Genomic DNA, 11104 nt, shown 5'->3' on the forward strand with positions numbered 1-11104 from the left:
CAAAACTCCCTCTCCATCAACCTCCAATGCAACATCACTTATGAGAAAGGGGGAAAAAAGTGAAAAGGTTTCTCGGAAAATATTTTCTCTCCAAGATAAAAGAGACAACAAACAAAAGAGAATAAACATTATTTTTTCTCACTTTCCCAACAAAGAAAAGTGAAAATTTCATTTTACTTTTCACCTTTTATTTTTCTTCCCTCCCACTTTCATATTTGACCAATATCAATTAGATTTTAAGTTTAACATACAAGTCAATTTAATTTCTTTTTCAGTTTTAGGATATTTTTATCAATGACTTTTAATAATCAGTTACTGCTCCACACAGACTTATCACTTTAAAAATCCATAATCCATTCATGACGTCCACATATTTTCTACCATACACAGTGGGAGAGACAAGGAAACAAGATGTTAAAAGGAATTTGATAACTGTATGCGGATTAATAGCTATAGCACTCTCATTCTCTTCCATTAAATTGAACAATAAATATGCCACCTAAAAAAATAAAAAATAAATAAACAAAAATAAACAAAACTAATAATGTGAAACAAACATTTGATTAGTTTTGGGATAAAAGCATGAGCCTACAAGAAAGCTTGCTTCTTATTTACGTACATCCTTATCATGCTGAGCAACAAGTATACATAAAAGGATGAGCCCCAAAGAAGCTTGTTTCTTATTTACATAAATCCTCATTCCGCTGTCAAATAGCAGCAGTGCTTTAGGGGAATTATATGCTATAACATGCAGCCTCAGTGGCTGCAAGGAATATAAAATGCATAGTGAATATCAAGCATTCCAGGGAAAAAGAAAAGATAACTCACTGTTACAAACCAATGCTATGAACTTGCACCAAAAACATGGATCCTTTGTTCTATTGGAACCCGGCAGCATGGACACGTAGCTTTACCCTTCTTCCCATAATTGTCGCTGCAGCTGACACACATAACCTGGTGGGCACATGGAAGAAAAACAATAGAGACTTCATCTTTCATACAAATTATGCATTCTCTATCACAGTTAGATCCCTTATTTGGCGAATCCTCAAGTTCATCTAATTCATGAAGTAGCCTAGCAATTTTTTCACCTTGGGGCTTTGTCTTCTCAGGCTTTCTTATTGGTAAAGTATTTAACTGATTATTCAAGTTGGTGGACTCTGAAGATAGTTTTAGACGAGAAAAATCCTGCTCAAGTCTTTGCAGATCATCCTTATGGCGTTGGAAGTCTATCTCTATCTTGAGGCGCAAAGTCTCAAGCTTCCTTTTATTATTGGCCTCTGCTGCTTCCTTGGCACGCCGTTCCTCCTCTACCTGAGCTAAGATTTGCTCTTTTACCTTCACTTCCTGTCTCCACTTTTCCTGTAATAACAACAATTGCTCAGAATGTAGACTAGGATTGATAGAATACAGTATGTTACAAAGAAAACAATCCCTGAAAACGTGAAAGCGGCTCAAAAAAACTGGAAAAGAAAAAGGCGTAGCAGCACATCATGAAAAAAGGTCGACTAGGATAGGATTTGGTTAGCCAAAATAAAAAAGGTGCATGTCAATAACAAGGATTTTTTACATAAAGATAATACTTTAGCTTGCGGCTCTTAAATAAAATACTCGAGCTGTAATTAGAATTTAAAAATTCTGCATTTTACAACCTACAGTACAAGCTGTAAAATACATCACACTAGCTCAGTTTAAAGAAGAGGAAAGACAGCCATGATGAAACAAATAATCAAAACAAATGAATTTTCCTCCATCCATTAGCCAAATCTGTCCCTAGAAAAGAATAAAAAACACTTGACAAAAATTCAAGTTTCTGAATCAAAATGAATAGTAATAATCATTTGCAATAATCTTTACAGCATTAGCTAATAATGATTGGTGGCAATGAGTTTATTTCTGCAAATGAAAGTTTTGATCTCTCAGAATTGCATTTCTCATGCATCCATTCCACACTTCCAGTGATGATCACAAAGGGAATATGAACCATATAAATGACAGATCTGAAAAGACTACATATAATAACAAATTCCCAGTGCTGAAGTGTTGCAACTTTAAATTCACGCCAATATCAAGCAACATGAGCTGTGGAATCCAATAAATTGATATTTGAGAACACCTAACATTACAATTACATCAAGCAGCATCTAGTTTTCTATCCCCTCTTCTACACTTAAAACAACATCAAGGTTACAAATAGACTGTGAAGCAATAAGGCTACTGATTTCTAGAATACAATGGATAAGCAAATTACTTAATTTAAGGAGAAGCAATGGTGCCTACTTAAAGAACTTCATTCACTCCCTTTTCTCATTCAAAAGGTAGTATATGTTGCCAGACTCAGGTGTAGGGATCAGGTTGTCTGACTATGCAAATGTAACTTATTTATTTTCATATTTTAGAGGATACTTCATAAATCAATATCAACATGACCCACATAATATTGAAAATGATAATAAGATGATAGTGGATCTAAAAAATGTGATTCAACGACTTGAGAATGATTTAGTAAACAATAAAAGCATTAAATCGCACAAGTAACAAGCTAAGTGTAGTTTAAGTGATATTAACTCGTTATATTATAAAAGTGTTAAATATTATTGGAAATTAGAATATGTAGGCCCTAATTTCAGGATAAAATGGAGAGCTTTGGAATGGATTTGGCACAAAAAGCAATCAAGTTCACTAATCTATATATAATTAATATAAAATAAGTATATATTTTTTTAATTCATTTATTTTCATGCAATTATGTTTATTAAAAATTAAAGTATTTTGCAGCTAAGTGGTGGATTAATTATGGAGAAAATGCTCCTAATTTGAGAAGAATCGCTATCAAGGTGTTGAGCCAAATAATTTTGATTTTCAACTATGAGAGAAATTGGAGTACTTTTTCCTTTATCTACATAAAGGCAAGAAATAGATTGAAGTACTACAATATGAGACTCAAAGCAAGAAATGTGATAGGAAAAAGCCATCGAGAGTTAAATAGGAGCTATGATCCAATTAATTTGGATTATATTTTCGAACAAGGTCCATTGAACTCTTGGTTGGAGGAAAGAGAATCTCTTTTACGTGATGGTCAAATCCATGGCTGGAGGATGAAGATGAGGTTAATAATAAAAATGTTCCATCACAGTCTGAATCTACTACTCAAACTCAAGGACAACAAGATGGTGCTAGTGATAATTCTTTTATTTTATCCAGCTCCAATGATGATAATGATGGTAGTGATCCAGGTGGAGGAGGAATCACAGTCAGTTGAAGGAGATGGTAGTCGTAGTTCACGAGATCCACTTAGCCAAAGACAAGATGGAACTAAAATTGCTTTAGAACCATCTCCACCAACACAACATTCATATCAAAGGTTAAGGGGCATCACAATCCTAGTATTAGTGGAGCTGAAATATCCCAAACAAGGGATAAAAGTGTTGCATATGAAAAATGTCCAATTGATTCATCTAATTATAGATATGGTTATGGTATGTATGATCCAAATTTTATGTACGGTGGTGGTGGCTCATCAATTAAAGCTACTTCATCAAATTATGGGTTCCATGGCCAATTTGGAGGAATGTCATATCCAACAAATAATCCTACTATATATTCATATTACACCTCATCAGAAGTAAAGTCAGCTTCATCATACCTTCAATAGCTAACTTATAGTAATCCTGATGGTTCATTATTCAGCTTTGATCTACAACAATACTATCCATATCAGCAGCATCACCTTAATGATCAAAACTCAAAAAGACATTCTTTTTTGTGCCAGTGAGGTTAGTAGTTTGGGGCATGATTTCCATATTCAACACTATGTCAAAAGAACATGCTTGATATGTCAAAAGGGCAATTACAAAGCACTTTCACCCGCTACTTGTACTAGATATGGTCTAAGAAGACATCTCAATAGACTTGCTAAACATCAAGGTATGGATTGTATTTTAATTGTGTTTGATAGACTATTAAAATACAACTATTTTTGGGTTGACGCATCCCCACACCACCAAAACATTAACAAAACTTTTCATTTGCAATGTGGTGATGTTAAGGATTGAATTCCAACAAGTTAAAAAGAGAAGAAAAGGGAGAGAAAAAATAGAAGAACTAGTAGAGAAAAAAAGGGGAGAAATGCAAAGTAGACAAAATTAAATAGAGAGAGAGAGAGAGAAGAAGAAAGAAAGAATAATTAATATTAAGAATTTTTGGAATGCCTTATAAGATAGCTTCTACTTAGATTTATAGCTCTAGAAAATTGCCCTAATACAACTAACTACAGCCGTAACACAATCAACATCTTTCAACGACTCAACTGCCACAAATCACCCTAACTATTTTTATTAATTCCACATACAAGCACAACCCCTTATTCTCCTTATCGGTCATAACAATTAACAAGTGAAGTTGCATGCAAACCAAGATCAATTTTTATTGAAAAAACCATTTAACTTTTAGCAATTTTTTGAGTGAATTCTTCTACTTGTAGGACTAAACTCAAAATGTGCATAGCGCATCAATCCAAAGGCCGGTGGACAGACTGAGTGCTTAATATGGGATGCTTTGCTTTTAAGCAACCGAAACGATTGCATAAATAGCTTTCTTGAGCAAATATTTGGTATAACACTAGCAATCATATGATAGGAAATGGGAGCTCAGCAAAAAGGAATTCTAGAAGGATGGATAACACAATGGAGGGAATTATGGAGGTAGAAGCATATGGAGATAAAACTAGAAAAAGGGTAGAAAGAGTATAAACAAAAGCTGTGAAGTTGATGTTTTCTCTAGTTTAGAGGGATAGAGCAATATGCACGAGGAATCTTCCAATGAGGCTATTGTCACATATTATAGGAACAAATTGAGAAATAAGAGTACAAAGAATAGTAGTGAAGGTTCTTGAATAGAATTGGTAGTTTGTAAGAGAGATTGATTGGGATTGTTGTGAGGATTTAGTTGTAACTACCTTAGCTAACTTAAGTGGCAGTTACTAAAGGTCGTATATATCTTCGTAGAGATCCAGCTAATTCTCTCTCAATCTATTCTTCTCTTCCCTTCTCTCCTTCTCTCTTTCTCTAATTTTCTTCTATATCTTCTCCCCTTTCTTCTAATAGAGTTTTTGCAAGCTTAACCTCTTTGCAGCCATTTTTATCTTGTTGATTCCTATATTATTTTCTTATTTTGTTTATAATTTGAGGGTGGAGAGAAAGAGATATACAAGTTTGTAATTTGTCAAAACTGATTGTTAAACATTCTCATTATAATACAAATCTCAGTTTATCAATCACATTCAATCACTTTACATTTAATTTCTTCTTAATTCTATCACCATACAACAGTAGGAATGGTCACATTTCAGGTGGCCTATGGTAGGCAACAACCTTGACTTCGTAGTTTGTTACCTTACCTAAAGAAACAAGAGTGGAAGAGGCGGCAACCACTTTGGCTAATTGGTATAAAATCTTGCAACAATTAAACTACACGTTGCAACATGCGTAGGACCAAATGACACTAGCTGCTAAGAAACAAACTCCTAGTGAACTATGATGTAGAAAGATAATATTTGTTATTATCTCACAATAGAGATTACAATCTATTTATACATGAGAGACAGTATCTAAACATCTAAACAGGAAGGAAAATCAAGCCTATGATTATACAATCCCTAAGATTAAGCAACTGACCCATCTATCAATATTTACTTCCTATATTAACATATTTACTTTCTATAACTTATAACATATGAGGTTGGACAATATGTATTTATCATTTAATCATCAAATATCAGGAGAGAGAGCAAAAGCATTCCAAGGGAAGTCTCAAAAGCACTTCTCAAAATTTTATTTTTATTTGATAGCACTCAGAATCCCCCTAAAAATATACCCTTCCAACAAAAAGCAATTTTCTCGTCGAGAAAGCATGTATTGACATCAGTCCCATCTGAAGATAACTTTCAAACTAAATTGCAACCAAATCCATCAAAGGTTTTTTCTGATCAGAATTTGATTTGACAATCAAAATCAAAACACCATGCATTCTAAGCGAGAAATAATTATTATGTTTCTGCAAAGTATGTGTTCAACTTTCTTTCGATTAGGAGAAAGACAAGATACTTTCACCATGGATAGGGGATTTTGTCACTAAATTTCAGCAATCTGACCTAGTATCAATTTTTTACATAAAATCACTTAATTTTAGTGTTGTATTTCAACAAAGTCCTTATGGAATGGCCAAATAGAAAGCTCTTATTACCCACCTTTAATGTTAGAACTCGCTTGATATAAAATTACTTCACCTACATCAAAAATTTGATTGAATATTTATCAGAAAATAATAGTACTAACTTTTAATTAATTATAGTTAGGCTGTGATTTGATTGGACAATTTGTCGTTTCATGGTTGCATTGGTATTTAGTGTTAAGTTCTATTTATGTATGCATGTAAATATATCTATGTATGACTGAGGAACATTGCTAGTTTGAGATGTGTGTTGAACTAATGGATCATATGATGCCAAATGACCAGTGTTGTGAAAGGCGCGCCTGAGGCACAAGGCGCACTGGGCACTAGGCCTAGTGCCTGGGGTGGCGCCAGGCGGGCGACGTGCCTGAGGCGCCCTCAGGCGCAGGGCATGGGCGAGGCGCGCCTGCGCCCTTCAAGCGGCCATGTATATAAATAGCTCTAAATTTGCCCTAAATTTGAAACTTTAAGACGTCACAGCAGCACAGCAACAGCCGTAGGAGAGAGAAAAAAAATAAAGGAGAGGAGGAAAAAAGAAGAAAAGATTAATCTTCAAGAATCAAGAATCTCAACATACTAGGTAAATTGTTCTTGTTCTCTTTTTGTAGTTTATCATTCTCTTTCCTTTTTTTTTCCCTCTTCTTCTTCCTTCTCTTTCTCTTTTTCTCCTTCTTTCCTATGGCTGTTATACTGCCGAAATGCTGCTGGAATGCTGCTGCCCTTTTCTTATGTTCATTTTGCCTATGGCTACTCTTCCATAGCTCCATCATTTGCCACCAACATGCCGCTTCTGTCCATTAATGTTTATATTTTTTTTTTATTTTATGTTAATTATCCATAAATTGTGGTTGTGAAAGTAGCACTAGCATTATAAAAATTTGTGATTATAAATGTGAATTGCGAATATAGATAGCTAGTTTAGCTAGCAAATAAAGATTATAATGCAGTATTTGATTATGAATGTGTGATTGTAAATGATAAATGTGAATTGTGAAGATTGAAGAGTATTTGGTTTTATTGTGTGATGAAGAAACTTAGCTTTATTCTTAACTTATGAAATTTTTATTAATGTTTTAACTATTAGTATTTGATATTTCGTATTTCACAACTTTAGATTTGATGTTTGGTACTTCATTTTATTGCATATAGCTTTATATTACTTGAATTTTTGAATTTTTTTTGTGCGCCTTGTGTTGCTCAGGCACGCACCTGCGGCTTGCGCCTAGACTCCAGTCCAAACCCCCTTTGCGCCTTGAGTCTTTCACAACTATGCAAATGATAGATGAGAATGTGATTATAATTGTGTTTTGTAAATATTTCACAGGTTTGGTTGATAATAAAATAAAGAAAACTCTAAAAAAATAATAATAATAAATAATAATAATAAATAACACAAAATCTCTCACATATACCTTAATTTTATTATGAAATTTAGGTGATTCACCTAATAACTCGATTGCTATAGATTTTTTTTAATTACACTGAATAGTTTTACAAGGATAGAAAAGTAAAGTTTATGGCAGTCCTTCCTTACTCAGTCTACACTTGGACAGGGTAAAGGGTACACTAGAAAAGAAATAACTACGATGATTTATTAAATTTATACGTGTAAAAGAGTGTTTATCAAACTTTTAGATGCTAAAACCTTAAGGTAACATAAATAAAACCTACACCACAAAGCATGCCTAACAAGTCTGCTGTCCCAAATCACGAAATAACCTAGCCTAATGTTATAGACAAAAAGAACTTGGTTTAAACCAGCATCTAACAAGCATGCTTCAAAATCAAACATGCAGGAATAGAACATCAAAGATGAAAATGTTTTTCTTGTTCTGCAGTAGCAAAATGTTATACCTTATACCAAACAACCTAGCAGCAGTTGTATAGAACCCCAGAGTTTTGAACTAAGACATCTCTGTAAAGCTAGCCAAGAATTTCACATTCATCTTATTTTGTTAGCTCCATCTATACTCATCCTAGTGATATCTACATCATGTCCAATGGGAAATCTATATGCTGATGACAAAGGAATCTACATTTTTTTCCTATATGATAGCATGCTCCAAACTGTAATTGGAACTACAAACTAATTCGCTTTAACAAATAGACAGGTACAAATTTGGAGGCCTATATTTTATACTGAAAGATACAAAGTAGCGTAGGAGAAACTCTCTGGATAATCTTATTGCTCCTTTATTCTCAAATAACAATCAAAATTCTTGTAACTTATTTCTACTTTAAAATTACAATAACATGAAAATGCGCGAACATACATAACATGGAGCTTCTCAGCATCCAATAGTGCACATGCATGGAGATTGTATCTAATTGGCAGCAAAATAGACAGATACAAGTTCAAGTACATAAAAATGTGAGATAATTTGCGCACCTCAGCTTCCTTCTGAGCCTGCTCAACCATAGTCAAACATCTCTGTAACTCCTTTATGTTCTCTTTCTCACCTGCAATCTCATCCTGCAATTTAGTTTTCTGTTTCTCCCATGCCAAAAGCTTCTTCAAGCATTTCTTCTCCCTCTTTGCAACCTCCAAACAAGTTGTCACTGATTCTGATGCACTTAACTTGCAAGCCTCCATCTCTGCTCTGACTTCTGCATTCTCGGTCTCAAGTCGTCTCACAGCTGCATTTGCCCGGTCCACTTGACCACTTGCTTTTCTCAAAGCACTTTCCATCTCTGACAGCCTCTTCATTGTTGAATCCTCCAGAGTTTGTTTCCCCTTCTTCAATAGCTGTGTCTCCTCCCTCTCCATTCTCAACATTTTAAGCTCTGTTAAGTCACTACTAAGCTTTTTTGCAGCTTGCATTGCCTTCTGATGTGCCCACTCCTTCCGTTCCTTTACTTGTCTCTCCAAATCTTTAATCTGACGAAGCAGGGTCACTATCATCTCATCCTTCTGATCTTCTCCTGCAAGCACTAAATTCTCGTCAAGATTCAAATCATTGAACTTACTTAATTCTGAAAAAAGCCCATCTTTGAACTTATTCCACGTTGGACTAGCCCCATCTTGGTTCTTCAGATCTTGAGACTCCTCACCCTTCTCAACCAAAACCTCACTCCCTGTTGCAACTGGTGCTACATCCCCTCCTGAGAAAACACCAGAGCAAGACTCAGATTGAAAGTAAGACTGAGTCTGCATCTGTTTTGAATTAGCCCTAAAACCTGCAGCAAACATTGCAACATTCCTTTTTAACAACGACTTCATTGAAGGTGATAGGTTGAACCTCTTAGGGCATTCAATATCCTTCCGCACATTCATTTCTGCACTGTAAGAGAAAACCCCATTCACTGCAAAGTCTGATCCACCCCGACTTCCAAACCCCCATCCTCCATGAAACCTACACAGCGCTGGTGCCACCACACCAACCCCATTATCAACACCATTGCTTCTAACACTCTCTACACTGCTCTGCACTGTATTATTCCCATTACCAGGTGAATTAGCCATTGGAATTTCAATAGCACTAGCTCTACCCACATGAAGATTACTCATTAACAAACACCACATAGCATCACCTTTTCTCAAATGCGGCCTAACTTGCTGCAACAAACAAATCATGCCTGCAAGAGAAAACTCCTCCAACTGCCTTAAATCATTAAAAACAGTTTCGTTTTCATCTAAATTCCCATTACTATTGTTGCTGGTGCCACTGCCACCGCCAGAATTGCTATTCAAAAAAGCTAAGGTGTTATACAATATATTAGTTTCAACATCCATACCACCACAGCAATGCCCATTGCGCAGTATCGCTTTCAAAGAAGAATCTTCATCATAGCCTAATGCAAGAAGCTTAGAAATGGCTTCTTTATATAAAAGTTCAAGATGTTTTAACAAGATTTCCTCTAATTGTTGTTCAGTGAAGTAATCCCACCCGTTATCATCGACATTACCACTAGAATTACGGATTGCATTGCTATGGGATGGATCTTGCAGAACGTGATGGTAAGCCAAGGGATTGAGACCCGTTTCAAGTATGGATTTGGAGACTGATGATGCGTCACAGCAAGGATCGAATTCAGGCTTCGCTGATCGCGCTCTACGGTTTGCACGGATATGCTTCTCCCTCACAGTGCAACCCATAAATGCTCCGTGTATAGAGATGGAGGGGGTATCAAGAACCTTACGCCGATATGAAATATACAAAGATTATAAAGATATCAAATGAAGATCAATAAGATACGTTGGGGAAGAGGAATTTGAGGGATATTTGAGTTTGCTGAAATTTGAGGAAGAGAGAAAGGAAATGGTGAACAAGAGGAAGGCATGCAAGCTCATCAAAATCTTTGGGTAGAGAGAGATGAAACTGTACATGTGACACAAGCCCAACCAAGCCTAACACTGTACCACGCTGAGTGTGTTTGCTTGCCTCGTGTTTTTGCGCATTGAAAAAAAATACAGAAACTACCAAAAAAAAAATTATGTATTTTTAATCATAAAAATTTATAATTTAATTTATGTCTATTTAAAAAAATTAAAATTTTATTAATTTCATCACATTTATATTCCAATGTTAAAATTTTAAATAATAAAATTAATTTTTTTATATTTATCTCAATATTTATTTTAATCAGTTTTAACTAAAAAATTTTTAATTCATATATTATATCTTGTAAAATTATTTTTTCTAAAATCTATTAAATAAAAAATATAGACATTTATATTAATTTATATTTATATTCAAAACTTTAAATTTTAAGTAATAAATAATTTTTTTCAATTTGTGTCAGAGAATTAAATTAAATCTAAAAAGTGAATGAAAATTTATAATATAGTTCCTAAATTTTTAATTGACTAAAAAAATAAATTCTTAAAATATATATTTTTATTTCAATAATATCATTTTTTGTTAATTTTATT

General features: G+C 34.3%; 1 protein-coding gene across 1 annotated transcript; it reads right to left on the minus strand.

Moving 5' to 3' along the window:
- Positions 1–542: 542 nt before the first annotated feature.
- On the minus strand, positions 543–10588 carry LOC110605714 (MND1-interacting protein 1). The gene is made up of 2 exons (XM_021744366.2): positions 8621–10588; positions 543–1362 (listed from the first exon to the last, which is right to left on the minus strand). Exons 1-2 carry the CDS (start codon positions 10325–10327, stop codon positions 844–846), a joined length of 2226 nt encoding a protein of 741 aa, XP_021600058.1. The 5' UTR covers positions 10328–10588; the 3' UTR covers positions 543–843.
- Between the last annotated feature and the right edge of the window lie 516 nt (positions 10589–11104).

Source organism: Manihot esculenta, chromosome 17, assembly GCF_001659605.2.
Source record: "Manihot esculenta cultivar AM560-2 chromosome 17, M.esculenta_v8, whole genome shotgun sequence".
NCBI classification, from domain to species: Eukaryota; Viridiplantae; Streptophyta; class Magnoliopsida; order Malpighiales; family Euphorbiaceae; genus Manihot; species Manihot esculenta.

Bases quoted from the DNA above. Each gene is read 5' to 3' on its own strand.
- LOC110605714 (XM_021744366.2), bottom strand. From the start codon at position 10,327: ATGGGTTGCACTGTGAGGGAGAAGCATATCCGTGCAAACCGTAGAGCG. The intron at 1,363-8,620 runs GTGCGCAAATTA...TTGTTATTACAG, and splicing joins AGGCTCAGAAGGAAGCTGAG to GAAAAGTGGAGACAGGAAGT.